This window comes from Puma concolor, chromosome A3 (assembly GCF_028749965.1).
Source record: "Puma concolor isolate L17-30 chromosome A3, mPumCon1.1.hap2, whole genome shotgun sequence".
Taxonomy (NCBI): domain Eukaryota; kingdom Metazoa; phylum Chordata; class Mammalia; order Carnivora; family Felidae; genus Puma; species Puma concolor.
The window spans coordinates 112,463,964-112,490,278 of record NC_141669.1 but is presented as its reverse complement, the minus strand read 5'-3'; the positions used below and the strand labels follow the sequence as shown (position 1 = coordinate 112,490,278).

At 57.9% G+C, this 26,315-nt stretch overlaps 2 protein-coding genes across 3 annotated transcripts in view; one reads left to right on the top strand and one right to left on the bottom strand.

Moving 5' to 3' along the window:
* Nucleotides 1-4,153: 4,153 nt before the first annotated feature.
* LOC147582675 (uncharacterized) lies at nt 4,154-8,352 on the bottom strand. Its single transcript, XM_086702804.1, has 3 exons — nt 8,316-8,352; nt 7,185-7,924; nt 4,154-5,212 (listed from the first exon to the last, which is right to left on the bottom strand). Exons 1-3 carry the CDS (start codon nt 8,350-8,352, stop codon nt 4,982-4,984), a joined length of 1,008 nt encoding a protein of 335 aa, XP_086558930.1. The 3' UTR covers nt 4,154-4,981.
* Nucleotides 7,164-26,315, top strand: part of SIRPA (signal regulatory protein alpha) — a 42,090-nt gene continuing 22,938 nt past the window's right edge. Inside the window, exons 1-2 of one of the 2 annotated variants that reach the window (XM_086701848.1) lie at nt 7,164-7,377; nt 8,342-8,429. In XM_086701848.1, coding sequence (XP_086557974.1) covers nt 8,351-8,429 — 79 coding nt within the window. In that variant the 5' untranslated portion in view covers nt 7,164-7,377; nt 8,342-8,350. Of the gene's footprint in view, nt 7,378-7,749; nt 7,813-8,341; nt 8,430-26,315 lie in introns of those variants that run through there. The other variant, XM_086701849.1, reaches the window with a different exon arrangement.

The following is a 26,315-nucleotide window of genomic DNA, read 5'->3' as shown; positions in this document are numbered from 1 at the left end:
ACGCAAAAACAGAAAACCCTGAAATAATGAGATGAAACCACATAGATCGCTACCTAAAAGGACAGGTAGGGCTGGAGGGAAAGTGATAGAACATTTATTGAGTGCCTCCTGTGTGCCAGACTTTTGATATACAGTCTTTCTTTGAATCTTCAGAATAGCCCCGTGTAAAGAGGCTATCATGGGTTGTTTTTCTCTCTCTCTCTCTCTCTCTGGTTCCTGTGGCACAGATGGTGGCAAGTTTGGGGCCCTCAGGCTGGGAGGAAGAGGCTGCGAAATTTTGTCCAGAGCCTCAAGTGACACCCCGGGAAGATTTAGGCTTGAAACTGAGCAGCAGGTGGGATTGAGGTGGCTTCCAGGAATCCGCCTCCACCGCCTTCCCTGTAGCTCCCGGGCCCCATGTTGCTCTGAACAAAAGCCCCAAAGCGGTTGTTTTTGCCGATACTCCGGCGTGACTCTGTCTCTCGATTTCTTCTGGAAACTCCATTCCCTGAGCAAGACACTCAGGACCACACTTCTCCTCCTCAGCAGCTATCACTACCTACCGAGTATGCGGATGCGGTTCCTCAGCCATGCGCGTATCTTCCACCCCCACTGGAACCCCCCCCGCCCCCCCGGGCCGCAGCAGGTGTTCAGGAAATACCTGTGACTGAATGAAGACCCGCCATCTTCCCTGGCTCAGCAGGGCTGTGGGCCTGTGGGGTCTGCGGTGAGGCCAGAGGCCTTGCCACTCAGGTCTGGCTTCCTGGGGCCACCCTGATGCTGATCCCTAGGCCTCCTCCCAGGCCCCCAGTCCTGCTCAGCAAAGGGGCACCATTTCAAGGCAGTCGGGGAGCCCCCGCTTCTTCCCCAATTGTCCAGTTCTCTCTGGCAATTTCCCTGTTTGAGACTTTAGCCAGAACGAAGAAGGTCTTAACGCCGGGCCATTGCGCCCAAACCCCTGCAACACCTGTTGACTAAACCCAGTCGCTGGCCTGCAGCGGGGGGCGAGGAAAGCCTGAGAGGGCGGTCAGGCTAACTTGGAGCGTTTCCCTCTCGACGCTTCAGTCTTGTCTGTTCCGTGGGGACAGTTGCTACTTTCTCGACTGGACAGGGCCTGACGCTCAGGGAGAGAGGACACTTTGGCGGTGGATGTCAGGTGCGAGGCCAGGTGCGAGGCCACTTAGAGGTGGGACAGGGAGGAGGGTGGGTTGCAGGCGAGGAGGACACGTCGGGGGTTTGGTACCGAAAGGCCTGGTTCATCACCTTGCTTGCCACCAATCCCGTGTCACCAATCCCGTGTCACCAATCCCGTGTCACCAATCCCGTGTCACCCAGGCTGGCTCTGCCCCTCACAGAGCCTCCGTTTGTGTGGCTACACAAATGGGTAGGAGGGCAAGGGCCCGGTTCCGGGCAGGCGAGGTCCCCTTCACACAGCACGGCCGTGAGGCTCCCACGGCCTCCCATCCCACCGTCCTCCTTGCTCCAGAGGCCGGGGCCCTGTGGAGGCTGACGTGGCCACCCGCGGCCCCGGGGCCACAGAAGCTGAGCGGAGAAAGTGGTGTATGTTGCTTCAGTTTTCCTGAGAGCCAGGCCGGTTCCTGCCCAGGGACAGATACTTCCTCTCTAGAACAGGAATGGGGCCAACTGGAGTCCCGGCCTCGCTGCCCGGGAAGGAAACCCAAGTTCAATGAGGACATCTGTTCCTCGAGGAATCCCAGGCCAAGCAGGGCTGTCCGTCCCCACAGACGGAGCTGCTGGCCGTTCGGCTCCCTCCTTCACTTCATCGACCTCATTTACTGAGGTCCCTGACCCCTGTAGGCACAGCTCTGGGTGCCGGAGAACAGACTCAAAGGCCCCGCATGGAGCTCCAACTTGAGAGGGGGAAAGCCACAGCAACCAAGAACTATATAGTATTTACATGCTACCAAGAAAGAGAAAGTGGGGTGAAGGGATACAAAATGATGGGGGGGGGGTGCCGCCTGGGTGGCTCAGTCGGTTAAGTGTCCGACTTCGGCTCAGGTCATGATCTTGCAGTTTGTGGGTTCGAGTCCCGGGGCGGGCTCTGTGCTGACAGCTCGGGGCCTGGAGCCTGCTTCGGATTCTGTGTTTCCTTCTCTCTTTGCCCCTCTCCATCTCACTCTCTGTTTCTCTATCTCAAAAATAAATAAATATGTAAAAAATTTGTTTTTATTTTTATTTATTTATTTTTTTTGAGATAGAGGCAGATAGACACATGCCTGCATGCCTATGGCCAGTCAACCAGCCCAGGTCCTGATGCCACAGAGGGGCCCGGACATCACAGAGCCAGCCCTGCGGTGGGGAGGGATACCCAGAGATAGCACCATGGGGCCCCAGACTCTCAGTAAAGGAGAAGTCAGAATGTGCAGAGGTGGGGAACAGGGGCTGGGCGAGGAGCACCCCTGGGTTCAAAGTCGAATTCTGCAGCTCAAAAGCTTACTCTTAACCTCTCTATGCCTCAGTTTCCTCATCTGTGAAACGGGGATAAGAATTGCGGTCACGTGAGGCGGAGTGAGGCGCATGACAGAATCCGCTGAAGTCCTTCAAGCTGGGGGCTTAGCAGGCGCTCCTGCATTTTAGCTAGGTCAGTATTACCGTCGGGCAGAGTCCGCACTTGAACTCAGGTCTCCTGATGCGCGCCAAAGCAATCAGCTTTGCGGCCTGACGCCAGCCCTTCTGTCACCACCCTGCAGGGGACCCCCACCCAGGGGTGTTAAGGAACGCCTGGCTCCGCACAGCTGGGCTCGGCTCCTGGCAGAGCCAGATTCCCAGAGCCTGAGGACAGGGTTTAGGGCCTGACAGCGTGGTCCCACCCCTAAGGAGCTCAGGCAAGCTGCCTGCCTGCCTGCCTGCCTGCCAAGATACTTAAGTCGCTGCCTTCCCTTGGAAAGCACTAATTACAGCATGGCTCCCCCAGGCCCCGGATGGGTGATCTGTCACAGCCCCTCAGCTTCGGGGCACTGGCTGCAGTCTCTGAGCCACCGCCCGTGCCCCCTCTGCTCTCCCCTGGGCAGGGAGGACAGGAAACAGAGGGGTCGACAGACCCCACCCACAGGAAAGCTGGGACTGGGCTCTGGAACGTTCCTGTCCTGTATTCGGTAGCACCAGAACCACCTGGGGCCTTGTCAAAATGCAAATTCTCAGGCCTTACCTAAGACCTCTGGGGGTGGGGCCCTGGGATTCCTGCATCAACAACCCCTCCAGGTGCCTCAGTGGGAAAACCACAGCTCTGATTCCCGTGTGGAAAGGTGGGGTACTGTGGAGAGGCGATTGTAAGTGGGGCGCTTTGACACGCAGGCTCAGAGAGACCCTTCAAATCCAGGCTCTGCTCATTTCTCGCCCCGCCCCCTTGGGCGGCTCACTTTTTTTTTCCCCACTATTAATCTGGGGAACTGAGTTCGAATCCTAAACTGGCTCAGCCACTCACTAGCTGTGTGTCCCGGGCAAGTCACTCCATCCCCCTGAGCTTTAGTTTCTGCAGCTATAAAATGGCTGCGGGGAGCCTTGGCCATACCCCACGATACAGGTCGGGGAGCAGAGCAGACGCAGGGCAAGAACCCCCCCACCTCCAACCCCCCCGCCTGCCCCCACCATGCTTTCTCGCCAGCTCCTCAGGAACATCTCTCTGGGGCAGTTGGTGCCCTGGTCCAGGCTGCCCGGGAGTCCTCGCTATTTTTATTTTTATTGTTCTGGCTCCATGGCTGAGGCCTCTAACTCCAAATGGTTCCTGCTGCCCAGAAAACTAGGTGGTTGGCAACTCCAGCCTCCTAACGGGCCCCACACAAAGGCGGCCTGGCCGGCCTGCCCGCTGACGCCAGCCCAGGGTTCTGGGAAGAGGAGCAGAGCCCAGGCAGGGCCGCTGCCCTGCAGAGCTGGGTCCCTGCAGGTTCCAGCATGCCCTGGCAGAGTGACCCTGGCCCACTTACTCTCTGCTTCTGGGAACGCAGTGGAGTCGCTGGGGCTTCCGTGAGACCAATGCCTGCCAGGGGAACCTCGCACACACAGGGCGCCCCCCCCCCAACCCGTAGAGGCAAACTCCAGATTTGCTCCCACCATGGCTGCCTTCACATCCCTGCCACACTGACCACCCCCCCCCCCCCGTCCCCCATGTCAGGGTCGGCCGGGTTACTCCCATTTCACAGATGAAGAGACTGAGGCTCACAAAACACGTGTCATTTCCCGAGTCCTGGACAGCAGGGGAAGGATGACACCTGCCTTCCAGAACGGACGCCTCTGGCTGCTGAGTGGAGAGTCGATGGGAGAAGGGGAGGTCGAGGGTGGAAAGAAGGTGCCCAGGTGGGAGGTGGTGGAGACGCTCAGAAGCGGCTTGGTTCTGGAGGTGGAGACAGGCATCGCTGACAGGTTGCGCACGGGGAGTGACAGAGAAAAGCAAAGCACAGACGGGGCCGCCTCTGGCTTCCTTTCCCGAATCTTGCAGTCTTCCCTCAAATAGCACGTCGTCAGAGGCCTTCCCCGACCCGTCTCCTCTCGTGGGCACTCCTGGGCCCCTTCCCTGCCTTGCGGGCAGGGGTTTTTGTCTGTCCCCCCACCCCCCCAGTGCTGTATTCCCAAGCCTAGCACAGTGCCTGGCACACGATAGATGCTTAAAGAGTATTGGCGAGTGCGTGAATGAATGGCATACGTAGGAAGGAAGTTCGAGTTGAATCCAGGGCAACCCAGGAGGCCTCCCGTGGAGGTGGCTGGTTCACCTCAATGATCTGCCACGATCGCTCGGGGTGACCTCAGGCAATCTGTCCCCCGACCCCAGCATACCCAGCTGCCCACTGGTCTCAATGACCTCCCAGCCCTGACCGTCAGTCAAGGGCGACTTTTCTGTGGTCTCTGGATTAGGAGAACAAGGCCAGACCCCCACCCCCACCGCTCCCCGCTTCCTGGGGCAGAAGGGGGGATGAAAGGGGCCCCAGTGTGGGGAAGGCCTCTTGACTGTCTTTGCCAAAGGTGCTATGCATAAATAGCAGGTGGTTCAATTATTATCCTTCCTTAATCCGCAGTTTCTTAATCCCGGGGAGGTCTGCGTGTGTGTCCCGGGGAACGGTGGATGGCAGAGCCTTCTGGAAGCCCAGGCCTGGAGACCGCCTCGTCGCTGACCTTCAAGCAGCAGCTCTTGCTCTGCCTTGTACCCCAGATAGATTTGGGTGATGGATTTTTCCAAGAGCCTCAGCTGGTCACCTTCATGGTCTCTGCCCGATGTGGCCTGTGGAGTTAGAGACTCTCTACCCCCCACCTCAGACATGAGGAGGCCCCCCAAAACCACCTCCTCATTGGCGTCCCGATTCCACACTCCCCTCCCTCAAGCCCCACCATCCACTCTCCACCAGAGCGGCCTTTTAAAACACATAAATCAGACCTTGGAGCTTCCCCGCTCTACACTCTCTGGTGACTTCCTATCTGCAGAAGAAATGCAGGTTTTCTACCAAGGGCCGCGAGGCCACCCGGCCGGACCACTCGTCCCCATCCTTGCTCTTTCCCTTCCAGCCAAGTGGCCCCAGGGCCTTTATACATGCTGTTCCCTCTTCCGGGAACAGCAAACCCCCAAATCTTCACCTTGCTGCCCCATCTGGTGGCTCAGCTCCCAGCCTCTCGGAGAGGCCCTGACATCCGAATGAGCCCTCCTTTCTCACTCTCTACGCTCACTCTTCTGTTGTACATGAATTATTTCCACTTGTCTACTTATCTGCACCCCCCCCCCCACACACACGCTCGCATGTAAATTCCTTGGGGACAGGGACCTTGAATGGGTCATTGCTGTACCCCCCCCCAAAGAAAAGAAAATCCCCTTGTACTTCAGACACAGCTCAGAACCCCGTGGGGTCCCAAGGACTGTCGCCAAACAGTTTACTTATTTATCAAATGGTATCCAGGACTGGGGGTACTCACTAAACACTTTTCGAAGTACTATACAAAATGAATTCATCTCATCCTCACAACAGCCTTTTTAGGTCCATTCTCCTGTTAGCGTCACTGCCGATGAGGAAGCTGGGCCACAGAAATGACAAGGTATTTTCTCAAGTCCACACCGTCACAAGCGATGGCTGGTGGGATCAGAACCCCGGGGGCCTGGTCCAGGCCCTAAACAGGTATACCCTGCCTGCCCGCCTGCCTTACTTAGCACAACACCAGGACCAGGCATTTGATGAGGAGGCTGGGCTAGGGGTGAGGGTAGGGTCACCCTGCGAAGGTCTTTATTTAGCCTGGGAATCAGGAATTAAAATCTCGGTTTTTTTACCCCAGGCCTCGCCGTGTGGCCTTGCACAAGTCCGCTCCCTCTGTGGGTCTCAACCCCCTCTCTATTTGCAGGGCTGGTCAGTCTCCCACCGTGCTTCATTCACGTCCTCTGAAGGGCCTTATTTCCAAGCCCCAGTCCCTCCGTGAGCAGAGGGTCTTGGACCCCTCGTCCACCCACCTTTGCCAGGTGGCCAGGGCACCCCCGCTCCCTATCGCTGGCCTGGCTGCTGTTGGGAACACAGCTTTCCCTCAAGGAAAAAGAGAGACAGAGACAGAGAGTCGGGGAAAGAAAGAGAGAGAGAGAGAGAGAGTAATCGCTTTTTCACCAGGAGGCTCTGTCCTCTGTCCCCAGGCCTCTAGCCCCTGCTCTCCTTCCCCCTCACCTTCCCCCCTGTCTGTCATTTTCCTGGAGTCCAGGCCTTCAAGTCCCATCTCTCCCCCACACCCCTGCCTGGGCCTTCCCCACCCTCTGAATCGGCCCTGCCTGACACCGAGGCACCTGGCGAGAGAGCCTACTGCCCCGGGGAGGCCCCGACGCATCCCCTCCGGTTTCTCGGCCACAGCCCCCCTTCTCGCTCCCTCTCCTCCTTGCTTCCCTGCGCCTCTTTTCCAGGCGGTACTGAAGTCCTTCCTACACACACGCTATTTTTGTACCATCACTCTCTCCTTCCTCTCCCCCTTCCCCCTACATTCACTTACTTCCTGCTTTTCCTTCACCTCGGCCCAGCTCTGAAAGAACCGGGGCCCTCGGGCGCGCGCGCGCGCGCGCCCACCCCCCCCCCCCCCCAGAGGGGCCTTGAGCTTTAGGGCACAGGGGCAGGGCCACTCGGGGAGGGGCAGAAGGCAGACACCCCCTCCCCGTCCCGCCCGCCCCCCCCCCTCCATCCCCACTCCCGCGCCGCCTCCAGCCGCTCGCCAGCCGGCGGGAAGCGGGGACTAACCGCGGCCGGAGTCCCGGAGGCGAGGGGAGGGAGGTCGGTCGCAACTTCCCCAGTCCACCTTAAGAGGACGATGTAGCCAGCTCGCGGCGCTGACCTTAGAAAAACAAGTTTGCGCAAAGTGGAGCGGGGGCCCCGGCCTCTGGGCAGCCCCGGCGGCGCTCCCACCGCCTCCCAGCCGTCGCCGGCGGCGCAGGTCCGAGCTCGGCGGGCGGACGGAGCGGAGAGGGGGCCGGGGACAGGGGAGACGGGAGGGCGCCGCGCGGGCGCCCGAACCGGCACAGTGTTGCAGCCGGCGGCCCGTCCGGTCCCGGGGCGCTCGCGGGGACCGCTCCCCGGGCTGCTTGCCGCGCGGGCCCGGCGGGGCAGCCGGGGCCGCGGCGCGGGCGAGGGGGCGACGCGGCCCTCCTCCTCCCCCTCCTCCCTCCCCGGGCGCGCGGCTGGCGGGCGACGTGGGGCCGATCGGCCCGAACCCCGCAGCCTCCCGGGGCGGGCGGGAAGGAGGGAGGCGGGGAGGGCGAGCGGGAGGGGGGGGGCGGGCTGCCGGGAGGGCGGGGGCAGCGGCCGGGACTGCGGGCCCGGAGCGAGCAGAGCCGAGCCGCCGGCGCCGCGAGGAGCCCGGGCGGGGCAGGTGGGCAGCGGCGGGGGCGGCGCGGCGGGGCTCGGCGGGCTGCCCCTCGCCCCTGCGCGCGCGGTCCTCTCCTCTCTCCCGCGCTGGCGGCCGCGATCTGCGCGCCGCCTCGCTCACTCCTCTCCCGCTCGCTCTCTCTCTTTCTCTCTCCCCCTCTCCCCGCTCCCCCTCTCTCGCCTCTCCGCGTCTCTGGCTCTCCGCCTGGCTCCCTCGGGTCTGTTTCTCTCTCCTGCCGCCTCTCCCTGGCCGTCCCTGGCTTTATTTCTCGCGCGCTTGGGGTCTCTCCCCCTCTCCGTCTCTCGATCTCTCGGGGGGGAGGGGGGGGTTCTCCGAAAATCGCGGTGGTGACGGCGGCTCCTAAGCCGCTCCAGGCGCCTGTTCCGGGGAGGTGGGGGGGGGGGGGGGAAGCCCGGCCGGGAGGGGAGGTGGTGGGGGGGGGAGAAGAGGGGGGAGCCTTAGTCATTTCCCCGCTCCAGCCTGCGCCCGCCCGAGCGCGCACTCACGGCCGCTCTCCCTCCTCGCTCCGCAGCCGCGGCCCATGGAGCCCGCCGGCCCGGCCCCCGGCCGCCTCGGGCTGCTGCTCTGCCTGCTGCTCGCCGCGTCCTGCGTCTGGACAGGTAAGCACCCTTGCCCCCCGCCGCTGCCGGCCGCAAACTGCGGGCCCAGGCCTGTCAGAGCGCCACTGGGAGCCCCTGGGCTAATGTCCAGCGGTGGTAAGGGGAGACATATCTGGAAGCAGGGTTACAGATGCAGAAACTGAGGCCCAGAGAGGGCCAGCCACTTGCCCAAGGTCACACAGCCAGGGATAGGACCCACTCGCCCTGGACTCTGATCGTGGGGGCATTGTGCTGGGCTCTGTGCTGGGCACTGGGACATACCCAGATGAGTTGGCTGACCCGATCCCTGCCCCATCTGATGGGGGAGGCAGGCTGTCAGCGGCTTTTAGAGTTAAGTGCCCCTGGCTTCTCTAGAAAGAGCTCTTTCCCTGGACTTCTGCTTTCCACATGTTTGACTTCAGGGTCTGAGAGAAGGGGGTCGGCGCCAGAGCCGGGGTGGGGGGGGGTCCCCCAGGTACTGCCTGGGATGGAACAGAAACAGGCTGTTGCAATTAGGGAAGAGTGAGCTCTCCCTCTGGTGCACAGAGTAACACAGTGTTGGTGTGTGTATGGGAAAGAGAGAGGAAGGGAGGCCGCAGTAACTCTGGGATGAGCTGCTGTGATCAACAGATCCTGATGTGAAAGCTCCGCGGATTGTCCTTGTGTTTGCCAAAGCCTCTTGCTGTCCTCTGCCCCCCCCCCCACTTCCTCCTGCCTTCCCCAGGCTTCCAGGCAGCTCCCCGCAGTTCAGGTGCTCTGTGGGGCTGTTACCTGTGGCTCTGAGCATGTCTTTTTGTTGGCCTACATCAAACACCTGGCTGTCTCCAGCAGGCGGGCTCTGAAGGCTATCGTGTGTGTTCGCCAAGGGGTGAGGTCACCATTCAGGAGTCCTGCTTCTTAAAGGGGTTTTGCAAAACCCTGGGTCTCCTGGGAGGGCACGGGGGGCGGAGTAACGGCTTTAAAGGAGTTGGGATTGGGGAGAAGAATGGGGATCTTGTTTTTTGGCTCCTCGGGAGCTGTGTTGTAGGCTGAGGGGTCTGCACCAGCCGCCTCGAGGAGGGAGGTAAAGATGAGCTCAGTACCCACCTCCCCCCCACCACCCGCCTTTTGCATTTGCCTAGAGACTGGTAACCATCTGATAGCAGTGAGGAAGGGAGAACTAGCAAAGAGTGGGTGGAGAGAGAAGGTGGGGGGGAGACGGCAGCTTCTCTCTGCCCTGCAGTTTCCCCAAAACCCCAGGAATCCACATAGGCATCCCCCCCACCCCACCCCGGGTGTTCCCGTTACGTTTGGGTCCTGGCCCCCGGCGAAGGAAGCCCTGATACATTTCACGTCTGTCCGATCCGCTCTTTCCCGCAGGAGCCGGCCATTTATACCCTGCACAAGTCCTGGCTCCTGCCCCGCGTCCTTCCTGGCCTGGCCTGGACATGCACAAGTGTCTCTCACAAGTGCTTCATTTTCCTGACATAGGGGAACCGGGCCCAAGTCAATTTCTAAACGTCCATCCCAGACCCTTCTTCAACGAGGACCCTGTGGTTTGGTTTCTGGCAAATGACCAGTGACGCTGATTAACAAGCATTCGGATGGGCGGCCTGCCTTTCCCGGGGCGCTGGCTGGGAACACCGGCCCCCTTCTTGTGAGCACATCTCCCCTTTTTGCCTATAAAAACAATCTATAAAATGGCAAAGATTAGGCCATAAAACTTCCGTTCCAATCCATTCAGCATCAATAGCCTGAAACAGTGGGAGCAGCAGAGGGGCCAAGATTAACTTTGAAATAAATAAATCTTAGGAGGTAGGAATAAATTTCTTAGCCGAGGGTGGTGGGAAGGGGTGGGGTGTCGCCGTCACATCGCGGAAGCCTCACGGCATCCTTCACTCTGTGGCCTACGGGGCTCCCGGCCACACTCTGGGCCCCAGGACGGAATCACCTGGTCCGCCCGAAGGATGGGGCTTCGGGCCCCTCCCTCGGTTTCTCCCAGCGTGGAATTTATGACAAAGCAGAAGAGAGGCAGGACAGAAGGGCAGGAAGGTAGGAAGGAGGCAGTTGGCCAATTTTCCAAGAAAATAGATTTGTTTGAGTGAGAAACTCAAATGTCAGGCATAGGAAGGCGGCGTTAGATTGAGTGACTATTAGTGTCTCAGGCAGCACTGTCAGCCCGGGAGGTGTCACATGATTGCTGGGGCTGCACATGATCACTCTTTGCAGGGGGCCGGTCATGTGAATTATCTGGGTTGGGGAAAGCAGGAGAAGAAGTTTCTAAAGATTGCTTTTAGCGCAAATGCTGCCAGAGGGAAATTCTAAAAAGACGCCGGTGAAGTCACCAACCTGTGTTCTTGGAGCCAACGTGAGGCCTGTTTCCTGAAGCGACCTGAGTTGAGGGAGATTTGGGGACTGGGAGCAGGGCAAGGGGCTCGGGGACAGCCAGGCAGCCTGACTCTGAACCTTCAGGCTCCCTGCCTTGGCCCCACCGAGGTCATGGGACCTCTGGGTGCCCTGCTGGGCAGACCTGGGCGAGCTCCCACTCGCCCCTCACTCTGGCCTTGGAGAAGGCCGGGCCAAGTTGGGGTTCAGGTGTTGGGGGACAGCTGGGCCCTCTGGTGACTTTCTGATTCCTTGGCAGAGGGGGACATCCTGGTGTGTCCCGTGTACTTTCCTAAATGGTGACGGTAATCTCACTTCCTCTTTCAAAAGAAGAGAAAGGGGGTGGCAGGCACTTTGGCCCCAATGGGCTCGGGCCGTTGGAAGTTTCTTTAAAGCCATGGTGTTCTCTGGGTACTTTCTGCCCGTTAATTATTCCTTTACAATTCCCTGGAGACCTACGGTGTGACTCATTCCTGTACCTGTCGTCATTCAGCACATACGAAGTCCTGATTGGAAGCACGCGTTTGAGAGAAGGGAGGCGAACCCATGCCTTTGAAAGTTAACCGTAATCCAGGCTGTGTGCCGACTGCCTGTCTCTGCCATCCTATCAGTCAACAAAAGCAGAGCACGGGCTGGCCGCTAGCCCCATTTTGCAGATGAGCAAAATCGAGCCCCAAACTGGAGGAGAAACTTGTCCCCTCCCCCCCCCCCCCCCCCCCCCGGAGTAAGCGGCAGGGGGCCGGGAGTTTGAATCTGGTCCTCCTGGCTGGGCAGCCTCTGAGGGAAGAAGCTCGCTGACTCCATCAGGGTGACTTAGGCCAGGCTGGGGGGAGGGAGAGGAGCCCCCTCTGGGCTTCGACGGAGGACGTGTGAAGGGTTCCTTCTGGGGCAGGAGCCCTCCACTGAGTCACGGTGCTTTCTCGGAAGGCATTAACTGAGGATGGAAACACCAAGCGATAGCCCTTTGCAAGTGACAGCTCACGGGAGTGACATGCCTTCCACCAGAGCCCCCCCCCCCCCCCGGGCTGCCGTGCTCCGGAGCCCCCAGAGCTGCAGTCTTCCTCCTTGCATTTTCCTGGTGCCCTTTGAGGCAGATGGAGAGGGGGTGTGTGAGAGGAAAGGAGTCTAAAACTGTTGTGTGGAGCCCACACACGCTTGCTCCCTGCTTCCAATGGCTCCGTGCGACAGGTTATTTTCTTATTTGTAGAGTCTTGGACTGATGGAAGGTTCTCCCCCACCCCCTCCCTCTGTTTCAAATGTGCTCAGATTTCTGGCCTGTCAACACAACGCAGATCATGTCGCTCCCGCCTCAAAACTGTTGAGTGGGTCCAAGTTTTCTCCAAAAAAAAGAAAAAAAAAAAAATCTAAAAGAAAAGAAGCGTGTGACAGCGCTGGGCTCCCTCCCTGACAGGCCTGGTTTCCCAGCCACGTGTTTTCCGAAGCGCTGACCCGAGGGGCTGCGGGAGAACCTCGCTTCCTCCCTGCAGACCGCAGCTTTCCTGGCCACTCAAGCACGTTAGCTAGCACCTAAGGCCCGAGGAGTTGTAGAATCCCAAGTTGGACCTTGTTTACTCCAGCGTTCCCCAAACATATGAACACGAGGCGGTTGGCTTGTGTACCGCCCGTTACCATGCGGCCTAACCCAGTTTGGTAAACGCTTTGGTACCCATCCATGCCCTCAGCTCAACTCGCTCATCTCTGCGCCTTGGCTTACGCTGTTCCTGCCGTCAGAGATGCCCTTCCCTGCGCCTCCTGATCGTCATGTGTCCAAACCCGTTCCTCCCCCTCAGTGCGCGCTGGCCTCGTGATCCGAGGGAGCTCTTCCTTCTCCGGACCTCCCCCCCCCCCCCCCCCCGACCCGGCCCAGGTTCCATCTGCCCCTCACTGAGGCTACTTGTCGCTTTCTCCTCGTTTTGGCGCCTGCTGCATACGTGGCTAACCCTCGCTTGGCGTGGTGGTTCTGCAGCCGTAGCAAGCGGAGCCCCGGTGCGCAGTCGCAGGCTTGGAGCCAGAGCCCTGGGTGTGAATCCCAGCTCCACCGCGTACTGGGCGATTCACTGCACTCTGCGTGTCCGTTCCTGCATCCGTAAAACAGAGCTGCTCTGTTTCAAGGGTTAAGTCGGTAGGTGCACATATAATGCTTGAAGCTGTGCCTGGCGTGCAGGGAGCTCTCAGCGCGTGGTAGCCAGCTTCGTACCATCATTGTCTTGTTCTGTTTGGATTTCCTCATCGTTGCAAACACGGGGCTGAGTTTCGTCAAGTGCCTAGCACAGCTTCCTGCGCCCGGTGGGCGCAGAACAACAAAAGCTTCCACGGGAGTGAATGCCGTTCAGTGCGGGGTCTTTTCTTTTTCCTTGCGGCTTTTGTGCCGTTCTGGGGAATGGACAACTTGAGCGGAAACCCAGGCGAGTGCGATTTAATACTCGTCTGTTCCTGGGACTGAGGCTGTGGGCGCGGGCTGCCTCTAGGTGTCTCTGTCCGGATCCACAGGTTTGGAATTGTGCATTTCCAGACCCGGAAAGCTGGCAGAGGCCTGGAGGGGGGCAGTTCGTGCCCTCCCGGAGCACCTCCCTCTGCAGCCCAGAGAGAGCAAAGGACTTGTGGGCTCACACGGCAAGAGCCACTGCAAGGCCTGGGTGGGACGCCAAGCGCCCTCTCTTCCAGGCCAAGGCTTTTTAAAACTGGGCTGAGCTGGAAGTTTCCATCGTTAAAGCCAGAAATCTGACGGGATCCCGAATTCCGTGGAAAAATACTAAAGTAATAATAATGGGAACCATTGTTTCCAGCCACTTACTGGGCTCAGCACTTGGTGCGTTTGATCCCAGCGGTACGGACAGTTAGCCCGGGTGGGGTGCACAGTTATCAGAGCGGTTCGACCCAGGGGGAAGCAGGGCGCAGAGAGGCCGAGCGACTTGCCCGAGGCCCCACCGTAAGTGGCAGAGTTGGGATGACAACCCAGCGCAGCCTGACTGCAGAGCCCCTGCTGTTAAGTGGGTATCCCTCCGCCTTGTTTGACCGGTGGGGAAACTGAGGCCCAGGGGTGCTGGCATCCTGCCGTCTTGGTGCTCGTCTCGTATTTCTGTCAATCAGCGTATCCTCCCGGGAGGCCGAGGTGGCGGGTGTTCCCAAGACGGGTTTCCGTCCCATCCCGGAGAAGGAAGCCTCTATTTTCACAGCTGAAACTGCTTTCCTGTTAACTTGGGCGTTGCTGGGGCAGGTCTTCTGACGGAGCCCCCGGCAAGATGGATTTTCCCGGCCAGGTGTCTTGCCAGGCCCTCGGTCCAGAGAGATGCAAAACAGCCGAGGTGGAAGTCAGACATGATACAAACCGGCTCTTTGTGTCTGTGAGATTTCCTGGCACATCCATTTGGGGGCGCAGGGTGTTAGATGGCCGCAGATTGGCGCCGGGAGCCGGGAGGGGATCAGGAGGGAGCCAGGGAGCCAGGAGTGAGCGGTGAGCCTCAGCCTGGAGAGCCGGCCAGAGTGGGGGGTGGGGGGGGGGGCCGTTGCCAGGCCCGTGTCTGTGGCCGCCGCTCTTGAGAGCCGACAGTGTCCTCCAGAAACGATAGAAGGAAATACTGCAGTATGTGCTAGGGACGAGCGGAGCCTCGAATCTGTGCTCTCTCTCCCTTAGCTTCTTCATTTGGAAAATTTCAAACCTACGCAAAATGGGAAGGAGGGATGCCTCCTGGCTTCAAGGCTGGTCTGTGATTCCTGTCTCACCTGGCCCTCGCTCTCCTGGAGGTGGGGGACCGGGGGCAGTTTGGGGGGACATCGGGTATCATTTCAGCCATGACTACTTTGCCATGCATCTCTTGGCGTGCCCCGCTGTCTAACGCTCCCGACGTGCCAAAAGGCATGGGGGTCCTTCATCCACATTTTACAGATAAGGAAACCGAGGCTCCCCAAAGCCAAGTTGGGCTCCTCCCAACGCCACGTAGCCAGCGAGAGTTAAAGCCAGATCCCAGCCCCGGTTTACTCTTACCCACTTTGCGACTCTTTGCTATTCTCGTCACAACCCTTTTAATTATAAATATTCATGCAACAAATATTTTGGAGCATCTACTATGTGCCAGGGTGGCTCGACTTGCTGGGTATACAACCGTGGATAGACAAAAACACCTGTTCTCATGGAGCTGACGTCCTAGTGAGGAAGGAAAACAGACCCAAGTAAATACTGCATTAGGTAGAGACAGGTGCTGTAAAGAAAGTAAAGCAGGGCAGGGAACAGAAGATCGAGTGGGGACAGACGGAAGGCCTCTCTCAGGAGCAGAGGCCCGAATAAAACTGAGGGAGCAGCCATGGGGATATCAGGAGAGTGAGCCACGCAGAAGGAATGACAAGTGCAAAGGCCCTGAGGTTGCAATGAGTTATCTATGTTCCAGGAATAGCAAGGAGGCCAGTGAGGCTGGAGTGAAGGGAGACAGGCAGTGTGGCAATCGGGAGAGGTCAGGGCCAGACCAAATGGGGTCTGGTTCATCGACCACCTTGACATAGAACATGTCAGACCATTGGGATAGGATCATTACTCTTTGCATCACTGCGTTAAATTCTCACTACAGTTCCGTGAGATGGGAACTATTATACCTATTGAGCAGATGAAGAAATTGAGGCTCAGAGAGGTGAAGTGACTTGCCCAAGGTCACACAGCTTGTCGGTGCAGAGCTAGGATTTGAGTCCAGGCCCTTGGTGCTGCAGCTTCTGCATCCCTGCTGTCCTGCTTCCACTCCTGCCCCCTCCAGTCTTGTCACCCAGAGCAGCCAGGTGAATCAAATCCTCTTTGTTGCTGCTCCAAACTTTGAACAAAATCAAACCCTTGCCGTGATCCATGGGGCAGAGCATTTTCTGGGCCCCGTCTGTCTTGTGACCTCATGTCCTACCACACTCTCCTTTCTCTGTGGGCTTCAGCCACAGCAGCCTTCTTTCCGGCCTCAGGGCCTTTGCACACGCAGCTCTGTCCTACTGGACTACCTTCCCCGGTTTTGCTTCCTTCGGGTTGCAGCTATAATCTCGTCTCCTCAGAGATGCCCTTCCCAACCACCCCATTCTAAAAGCGGTCCCCCCTTCGTAATCTCTCCCATGGCGACAAGTTTGTTTCCGAGCCCTCCTAGCCATTTCTGTATTTGTGTCATTATTTTAGCCTTCTCTCCCCCGACTAGGATGTAAGCTGTGTCTGTCTTAGTCCCTGCTGCGCCTCCTGGGACCTTAGCACAGGGGCTGGCAGCGGTAGGCAGGTTAGTACGTACGGCTGAAGGAAGGACAGGTGGCTAGTTAGTGAGATCCCTGTTTTCGAGAGAAAGCTCAGAGCCACGAGGTCACCCGGGCCGTAACCCTGGTCTGAAAGCGGAGTTGTGCCCTCACCACGAAGTGGCTCCGCTTCTGCGTCTGGCTCCCTGGCCGCGCCACAAACCCCCGCCCCCCTTGCTGTCACAGGGACCCCCTAAAACATCAAGAAGCCCAAGATGTCAGTGCCAGCCGGGGTGGAGGGAGGTGGCCAAGAGACCCCAGAACTTGTGCTTATGAAAATTCTGGCTCTCCCGAACCGCTCACCCCGGTGTGGACACCGTGATGGATGAGCTGGCAAACCATGAAACGCGACACAATGAGCGCCTCCAGTGTCGCGGCCGGGTGGGATTTGGAGCGCCCAGCCTGGGGCCAGCGTCTCCCAAAGAGCCATTCGTCGCGTGAGGCCGCCTGGTGCGGAGGGTAAGGGTGCCGGTGGAGCGCGACTGATCCGCAGCCCCAGGACCTGGGCCAAGGGGCCGCAGCTCCTTGAGCGTCAGTCTTGTCATCTGTGAAATGGGAGTAGGGACAGCCCTGTCTTGCTGGGTTCCTGTGGCGGTTTGGCGAGGCCTAGTGAGGGCTCCTGGTAACGCGGGTGTTTGACACTTTCCAGCCGTTGTTACTGTCACTGTTACTGCTGCTCGGCCATCATGTCATGGTTGGGGGCTTGAAAGAGCATCCTTTGTCAGCAGGACGACCTGAATGAAACCCACCACGCTGCCCCTGTCAGCCCCAATTTCTCCTCCTGGGAAACGGAGGCTCGCGTCCTGCGGGCTCCTTCCGTCCAGACCCCCCTCTCTCGCCCTTTCCCCCGATGGATGCCCTCGGGCCCCTCTCTAGCAGTAGAATGGGCTCTGGGGCACATTCCTGAGTTCGAATCCAAACACAGGCCACTTACTCTGGAAGCATGTGCTCCGGGGCAAGTGCCTTGCCCTGTTCTGAGCCTCAGTTTCTCCATCCGCAAAGTGGCAACTGTGCCACTGTTCCCTCTCGCGTGGGGACTGTTGAGGGTTAAGGGAAGTAAGAGCTGTGGAAAGTGCTTTGTGAGCTGCAGAGAGCGCTATAAAAGGCATCAGTGAATAGTGTCAGCGTGGGGAAAAAATCTCATCCAGAGGCTGTCTGCTGTCGGCAGCAGGGTGTGCTGAAACCTTGGCAAATGTCGTTTAATAAATGCGTGTCGCTTTTAAGGGGGCCTTTATCTCGGCTGGGGAAACGCGTGCGCGTCCTTGGCAGCCTGAGAATCCAGAAGCCTGAGCTGGAGGGGACCCCGTCGTGGCGGGGAGAAGCAGTCGCACACAAGCTTTCGGGAGCAGCTGTCTGTTTGAGTCCTGCCTCTGCCCCTCCTCTGCCTCTCAGGGTTTCAGCTTCCTCACCTGGAGGAGGGGGGTGGTGACAACAGCCTCACCGGGGCTGTCATGACAGTTTAGTGAGGGCTTCCCATTTCCTGACCTCGTGCACACTTTGCACCCGTGAGAGCGCGGCCGGGCGGCACCCGGGCCTGGCCTGGAGGAACAGTGGGGCCTGCGGGGTGGGTTCTCAGCCTTTCCAGGCCCCACCCTTGGGCCTCAGTTTCTCCCGCTGCAACATGGGAAGGTGAGAAGAGGGCCCTTAGGTCATCGAGGCACCAAGTACAGTGGATGGCGGGGATGGCGGCCCCTCTGTGTTCTCCCAGCCTCATCTGGTCCACCCGGGCCGGGTGAATACAAGGGGGGGGTCAGAGCACGTGTATTGATAGTTCCTTCCCTGCTGCTTTGCAAACGGGGCCACACTGCAAGCAAATTGCTTCAGCACCTCCCTGTCCCGTCTACACCCAGCAAACACTCGCTGAGACCTTTGGCCCTCCCCGCCCCTCCCCGGCCTCCTAGTCAGAAGGAGGCCCGCCTGGTCACAGGTGCAGCAAGAAGTAGTTTCATGCGGGTGTCGAGGCAGAGCCGGCTCTGGGCTGGAGAGAGCCCTTCGCTTCTCAGGCTTAAAGCTGTGATCACCCATCATCCCCTCCCTCCTGAAATATCGGCTGCACGGTAACGGCCGGCCAGCGCCGAGCGCTTTCCTCTCTGCCGGGCACAGTGCTGAGCTCTTCACACGCAGTAGCCTGCTTCCTCCTAGAACAACCCTAGTGTGGTCATTATTATGGTCATCCCCCGTCTACAGATGGGAAACCACAGGGCCAGAGGGGTGAAGACACTTCCTGGGGTCTCGTATGTGGCAGAGTTGGGATCTAAGCCAGAACGTGCATGCGACAAATACCAGGCAGTGGCATAAACTTGGAGGATACAGCAGGGCACAAAACTGAGGATCTGCTCTCCAAGAGCTTATAAGCGGAGCTAATGAAATTGACAAACAACTATTGACAAATACGTCAGGTGGTAGGTGCTATGTAGGAAAATAAAACAGACCAAGGGACCTTGAAGGGGGCAGCATTTCTTACAGGGTGGCCAGGGAAGCCCTCTCAGGTAAGCCTGAAGGAGGCAAACCGGGCAGAGGCAGTGACAAGTGCAAAGGCCCTGAGGCGAATCTGACGTGATTGAGAGCCAGCTGTAGGGCCCTGGCGGCCACCAGAAGGATTCTGTGAAGGCTGCAGGAGGGTTTGGAACAAAGGAAGGATGTTACCTGGCTTGTTTTAAAGGCTCCTCTGGCTGCAAGGGGAGCGTGTGTTCTCTCGTGTGTCTCATAGCGATACGACTACAGGAAGGTCAGTTTGCATCCAGGTAAGGGAAGGTGGTGCAGAAAGGTGGCCAGAAGAGATCAGAGTCTGGCCAGATCTTGGCACGATCTGCTGGTGGGTGGGCTGCAAGGACATGGTGGGGAAGGGGGACCGTTCTCAGTCCAGTTTTCCAACCACTACCCTCTGCCTTGGGGAGAGAGACAGTGGTACCCCCTTTTTCACAGGTGAGAAAGGGGAGGCTTGGAGAAGAGTGACTTTGCCAAGTCACCCCTGTAGGGACGAGACATACAGGTCTTCTGGCCCCGGAGCCCAAGCCCAAGCCCATTGTTGGCACCTCAGGAGTTTCCCTGCTCCGTGGAGCGGGCTGCTGGGGTCTACCCTCTCCCCGCAGGGATATGGCACCATGCCCAGTGCTCAGAATTGCCTGGAGTGGGGGTGGAGGAGAGAGTACCCTGGGCACCCTGGGCACCCTGGGCCCACCCCCATTTTATTTACAAGGCCACGTGCACCCCATTTGTGCTGGCTCTAATGCCGCTGGTAGTGCCCGCCACGGCATCTGGGGAGTCTGCCCGATGGCTTTGCCCAGCGGTGCCAGTGGACTGCTCCCGGCGATGGTCTGCTGTTCAGATGGTGACTGAAGCCATCCTTTAAGGTGCGAGGTTAGCCCAGTCCCAGGCTAGCCCTATCCCAGCTTGCTCGTGGTCAAATGAGCGTGTCCCAAGGACTCCGCTCCGGTCGCTCGATTGTGCACACCCCTTTCCTCTCCTCTGCGCCTTTGCTCCTGCGGATCCCCTTCCCTGGAATGCTTTTCCTTCTCCCCAGCCTCCGTCAGCCTTCCCGGCCCAGCCCGGAGGCCACCACCGCCAGCGAGTCTTCCCATGTCCCACCCCTGCCCCGAGACCCCGTCCCCAAGCCCCTTTTTCACTCACTTATCTCTCTCTAGGTGGTCACTGCCCATGTCCAGGACTCTGCCCCACACGGACAGGGACCCATCTTTGTGTCCTGTAGCGTCTAGGACTGGGCCTGGCAGCTGAGTGAGGTTCGAGAGGGCACGAATGAATCGGGCCACCTGAGAGAGAATCAGGGCCTCGCTGCGGCTGTCGGAGCCCCAGCACACTGGCATCGAGCCCTGAGCTCCCCTCTTTAACTGTAGGATCCACAGCCATCCACGCAAGGCCCCCTGTGGATCAGCCCTGGGGGGCGGGGGGGGGGGGGGCGTCTGCTCCCTACCCCGGGGCATGAGTTCAGGGCTAGCACGGAGTAAGCGGGTGCTCAGCACGGTTCAAGCCCCCCGTCAAGGGCAGCACCCTGGACCAGCTGCCACGCCGGGTCGCCCACCAGCGGCTGATGGCAGGGGAGCCCGCCCCTACTCTTAGCAGCCTTGCGTGTGGAAACTCACGCCGGCACCTGCACAGCTGGGCACGTGGGCACACAAGCGTTACACACACAGTGGTCCCCACGCACGCCGTCGTCCCTGCTCCTAGCACTCTGCCACCGCACACGCTCATGTTCACACTCGTATGCACACTGCTCCCATCGCGCTCATGCTCCGCCCCCCCCCCCCCAAGAGTGTGCATACCCACAAGCACACGCCCATGCGCACGTCCTGGTCCTGTGCCCCCCTGCCTGCGGGCACATCCACACCCCCATGCTCACCCCATGCTCACCCATCCAGCACCCCCATGCTCACATCCCTCCCCCCCGACATCTGCTCACACCCCCTGGGCACAGACATGCCCTCTCACGCCGCCGCCACGCTCACGCGCACCCAGGCCACCTGCGACTCAGCAACTCTCCCGCACACAGGCCACACCCCCTCACCCCGCTTCTACACACTCTCGAGCAGCACTGTGGCTCCCTCCTGCCCACGCTCCCTTTGTACCCGCCCCCTTGGGCCCACGCACGCATCCGTGTGAGTATGTGTGCTTTCGCCGGGCACACTCGTGCACACATGTGCACGCTCCAGCGGAGTCTGCCCCTTCGCTCCTCCACACGCCCGCACTGCACAGTCTCACACACGGCCCGTAAATCGTAACCCGGAAGATGCCAAAGGCAGCGCCCAGCGAGGTGTGTGTGTGGCATCGTAAACCGGCAGCCGTCCCCCAAGGCGGGTGATGACGATCGCGCTCAGGGAGGGGGTTGCTGAGCTCCAACCCCGCTGTGGGGGCCGGGTGTTATTTGGGCCTTAGAGGGGTACTTAGCCCTGGGCCCTGCCAGAGCTCTGGCCGTAGCCCCCCAGGCCCCTGGGCTCCTTGAGTTTGTGGAAACCTGCTTCCGGGGACGGGCAGGCCCCCACGTGAGTGGCAGTGAGCACCCATGTGGGCAAAGCCTGTCCCTGGGCGAGGCACCTCCCAGCTGTGTACTCGAGCCCTGATGAGGCAGGCTGGGGAGGAACCCTAGGCAAGTTTCAGTTCTACGTTGATTTGGTTTTTCCCATTAGAAAGCATCCATTCTTATTTTTTCACTTCCAATGAAAATTGTTTTCATCTTTGCTTGATCTCAAAAGCCATAGAGGAATGTCGTAAAAAAAAGAAAAAAAAAAAAGAATGAAATCTATTTTTCCGAGCTCGACGGTCAGGTCTCCGCCCCCATCCTACGGCCTCCCTCATACCATCCTGACTTATTTGTGGGAGACAGACTGGGGTGGCGGGAGCAGCAGGTCCCTGGGAGGGGGCGGGAGATGGGGTCAGAGAGGCCAGCAGGAATCCCTTGTCTGAAGGGCGGGGGCTCATTCCAAATGTGATCATTTGAGTTATTTCTTTGAAGTGTATCTTCTCCATTTGTGTGCGGACTCCGTGAGCCCAGGGACGTTGCACAGCCCTTGCTCGGGGCCTGGTGCACAGTAGGCTCCAATCATTCACCGCTGACCTGCACTATGCTGTGAGCCCCCCACATCCTGTGGACACTGAGTCCCTCCTATAACACGGGGCCGTTAGCACCCATTGTGCACACTTCTCCTGCTAGAAAACTTTATTTTTTTTTCCAAAAGGAGTAAATGTTTGCTAAAGGAGCAGATTTCAATATATTGTTGACTAGGAAGCGAAAAAGAAAATGTGCCAACCGCTGGCCTCCTTTCCCGGAAGTAACTCACCACAGCATCATGGAGATTCTCGTTGCAGACCCTTTCCTCTAGACATTCCATTGGTCAGTCACTATCTGCAGATTTTTTTTTAATGCTTATTTATTTTGAGAGAGGGAGAGAGAGCACGGACAGGAGAGGGGCGGAGAGAGAGTCGAATCCCAAGCAGGCTCTTTGCTACCAGGGCAGAGCCGGACACAGGGCTCGAACCCACAAACTGTGAGGTCGCGACCTGAGCTGAAATCAAGAGTCGGGCGCTTAACTGACTGAGCCACCCAGTCACCCCTCTGCAGGGATTAGTTGAGCATCTAGTCTGTGCCAAGCACTGTATCAGATGCTGGAGGAAAGTAGCAGTGGAAGGAAAGGAAAGGGAAGGAAAGTTCTTGGAAGGGAGGTTCATCTAAATAATAAACGTGTACGTCACATGACAAACATATATGTATCACACGTGTACATTTTTCCTATTACAAAATAGAATACTGTAAATGTTTAACATTCATCTAGTAACATACCCAAAATAGAAGGAAAAAGCCTTCAGTTTTAGATTTGTGATCCAAAGAGAGTTGCATTTTACAGCCTTGTATATAGTACCTTGCTGTTGTTTATTTAGATACGGTTTTATTTTATTTTACAAAGTCATAATCGTACTGAAGGCATAGTTTTTCCTACTTTTTTATGGCACAAGTCGTGCGAACAGAAAACATGAAAGCAAAGTCCCTTGTAAATCTACGACAGAATTAACCACCGCTAACCTTTAATATATATTTTTTCTTTCAAAACTTAGAAGTCTGAGATCTCACTGACTATGTTACTGAGTGACTCTGATCTCATAATATAGTTTTGCATTGATAATTGTAATTCTGCGCCGTCATCTGTCAAAGCGTGTTATGTATTTATTTTGAGAGAGTGAGAGAGAGAGAATGAGCAGGGGGAGGGGCAGAGAGAGAGGGAGAGAGAATCCCAAGCAGGCTCCGTGTTGTCAGCGCAGAGCCCGATGCAGGGCGGGAGATCATGACCTAAGCTGAAATCGAGAGTCAGACGCTTCACTGACTGAACCACCTGGGTGCCCCTAACCCATCATTTTTTAAAGATTTTTTTCTTAATTTTTTTTCAACGTTTTTTATTTATTTTTGGGACAGAGAGAGACAGAGCATGAACAGGGGAGGGGCAGAGAGAGAGGGAGACACAGAATCGGAAACAGGTTTCAGGCTCCGAGCCATCAGCCCAGAGCCTGACGCGGGGCCCGAACTCACGGACCGCAAGATCGTGACCTGGCTGAAGTCGGACGCTTAACCGACTGCGCCACCCAGGCGCCCCTAAAGATTTTTTTTAAAGTAATCTCTATACCCGGAGGGGGCTCGAACTCATGACCCCGAAATCAAGAGTCGCACTCTCTACTGACCGAGCCAGCCAGGTGCCTCTACACCATCATTTATAGCGGCTGCAAACTTGGTCGTCATGTGAATTCACCGTCACGGGATCGATTGGTCTCCTTCTCATGGACATTAGGATAGTTCTGATTTTTCATTTTTATAAGAAGACTTGAGTGAATGAAGTAAAATGTTTTCTCATAGCCTTAGTTATCTGCGTATGATTTCACATCATTTTATTTACTCACATTTATAACTATTTTATTCACTCTTATTGCAGTTACCTTTGCTGGTATTCTGGGAGATTATTATTGTGTTTTTATACTTTTTTGTTGTCTCTAAATGCTTTGCAGTGAACAGGTTTTATTTGCACAATCACAATATCATTTAAAATTATGCCATGCAAAACTGTCCAGATTACCAGTTTCCACGGCGATGGCTTTTTATTTCTGTCCGCGAACTCCGTGTAGGGGGTAGGCCGTAATTCACTTAACCATCCCCTCTCATTGGCCGTTTGGGTTTTCCCCCAACTTTTTCAAGCTCGTCGTGCGGGAACCCCACACGTGTTTGGGGTTATGTCCTCATGGAACAGCCCCACAAAGGCTGGTGAACAGCTTTCACACCTCTGGTACTTCCTGCCAAACTGCTTTCCCGAGAGGATGTTCCAATTTCCACCCCCACCAGCAGCGTGTGAGAATGCCTGTTCAGCCGCCCTCCTCTCCCGGAGACGGTTCAGGCCCCTGGATGGTGGTTCTCCCTGCCAGGAGGGCAGGGGAGAGCAGGAAATGGTTTTGTCCGCGATGCCAGCACGATGACCCCAGGCCCAGAACCGCAGGAGTGATTTTTAACAAGCCCGGTTCCCAGAACAGAACCTGCAGAGAAGAAGAAAAGCAGGCAAGCGAGAAAAAAAAAAAACCCTCTCTGCTGGAAAAAACACACATATACACAGATTAAAATAATATTTGGCACTTACGTCCCACTTTTAAAATTCTTCAAACGCTTTATAAACACTAGCTAATTAATTAAGCTGCCTAAATCTGGCTGCAGTTGGTAGAGAGCTCAAGAGAAGCTAAAAAAAAAAAGGGTTGGGGGGGACCAGCCCTACCCAACTCCAGATTTTATTGTCGCCTGCCCGGGGTGTGATTACAGGCCTCCGGCTGCACCCCAAGAATAGCCCTGCTCCAACACGTTGCGCGCCTGATGCTGTAGCCCTCTCCTGCTCGCGTCGCTCCCCTCCCCAGCTGCTGACTCACAGCCCTGCACGGTGTTATTGATAAGGATAATAATAACTGGCGGCTATTCTGCGCGCCCCGGGGGCCAGGCGCGGTCCCAGGCGCCTGGCTTCGCTCGCACCGGCTCCTGGATGCGCCCTCGGCAGCTTCATTCGACACCCGAGCAAGCGAAATCCCTCCTTCCTTCGTGAGTGTGTTCGTTCAACGTGTGGTTATTGGGGGCCCCCTGTATGCCAGACACGGTTCCAGGCAGGGGGTTGGAAGCAGTTCCTTGTGGATGCTACCTCCTGGCTGGGGGGAAACCCCACAATCAAGTCTGTAGATGTTAGGTCTGTGGGGATGATGGGAACAGAATCTAAAATTTACCCAGCACCTACGAGGCCGGCACTCACGTCCCACCGTGCCCCAGTCCTCATGCCTGCCCTGGGAGTGGATGCTCATACCCCACCTTATGGATGATGGAAGGGAGGCCCAGGGAGGGCGGTGCTGAGCTGGTGAGGAGGGGAACCCGCGCCTGTGCTCCCCACCCCACCCCCAGCCTGCATTTCTAGCACTTGCTGGGAGAACCGGGTGACCCCTGGCCTGGGGAGTCAGGGCTGGGACGACCGGCCCAGGGGGCTGAGAGGCCTGTGCGGAGGCCCTGGGCTCGCCAGCAGCGAGGGCAGCCTGGAGTCCAGGGCCTTCCCTGCTTTGGGCGCCCTGCCCCTGCCGGTGGGTGGCACCAGGCCACAGGCGGGTGGGCAGACCCCCAGGTCTCACTCCTGCCCAGCCAGAGCCGGAGGGGGCTGCTCAGGGCGTCGGCTGCACCCTGTCTGGTGTACGAGGCAAAGACGTGGCCCAGGACAGGTGTCAGGGCAGGGCAAGGTCATACAGCAGGTCGGTGAGTGACCAGGAGGAGACACGTGGCCCGTCAGCACCTACACCAGGCTGCCGCCACTCCGTGTCTGCGTTTCTTATTCTCCCTTCCCCCACTCTGTCCCCCTCTTTCGCTGTCCCTGTCCCTGTCTGCCTCTCCCTCGGCCTGTGTCTATCCCCCTGCCCTCTCTGTCTCCCCGGCTCTGTGTTTCTCCAGGGGCTTAGTATGTGTCCTCTCTCCCTTGCCCCCACCTGGCTCAGAATCAGGCCCGGGCAGTCCTGAGTATCTCAGCGACTTCTCTCAGCCACTTGACCCTGCCTTGTCACTTCTGGGCTGTGTCCCCCCCCCCCCCCCACGCCCCCACTGTGTCTTCTGCCCCACTGCTCTCCAGTTTTTAAATTTATTTATTTATTTTGAAAGAGAGAGAGAGAGACAGAGAGTAAGAGCAGGGGAGGGGCAGAGAGAGAGGCAGAGAGAGAGAATCCCAAGCAGGCTCCACGCTGTTAGCACAGAGCCTGCTGGGGGGCTCAAACTCACAAACTGGGAGATCAGGACCTGAGCCGAAATCAAGAGTCAGGGACTCAACCGACGGAGCCACCCAGGCGCCCCTGCTCTCCAGTTTAGGAATCGGGCCTCCCCCCCCCCCCCCCCCCCCACTGAGCCCGAGGAAGCCTTCCAGCTCCCTAGCCCGGGAGCCCTTGAGGCCTGACACGCGTCCAGCCCGTGTGCCTCCAGCGTCCAGTACGGTCTGGCCTGGAGACACATCAGCCAGAGTGGGAGTGAAGTTCACACAACAGACCCTTGCTCACTTACCTGTCACGGAATGACACACGGTAGCTTCCTGTGCCCCGCGTGGTGCTAAGTCACTTCTCTGTGTCATCCTGTTTTCAGAACAGAGCAGAGGGCCAGGGGGTGCCCCAGCCATCTTGTAGATTAGGGCACTGAGACTCAAAACCCGTGGATAAACTCGGGTCATGTGTGAGTAAAAGTCGAGCCAGATTTCAGACCAGGTCAGGTGGCTCCAAAGACCAGATGCTTCTTGTCCACACTGTCCCTGG

Coding starts and splice junctions, on each gene's coding strand:
- LOC147582675 (XM_086702804.1), bottom strand. CDS start 8,352: ATGGGCCGCGGCTGCGGAGCGAGGAGGGAGAGCGGCC. Junction 7,925..8,315: donor AGCGAGGAGGGAGAGCGGCC/GTGAGTGCGCGC, acceptor GAGAGGAGTGAG/CGAGGCGGCGCGCAGATCGC. Junction 5,213..7,184: donor CCTCCGGGACTCCGGCCGCG/GTTAGTCCCCGC, acceptor CTAACTCCACAG/GCCACATCGGGCAGAGACCA.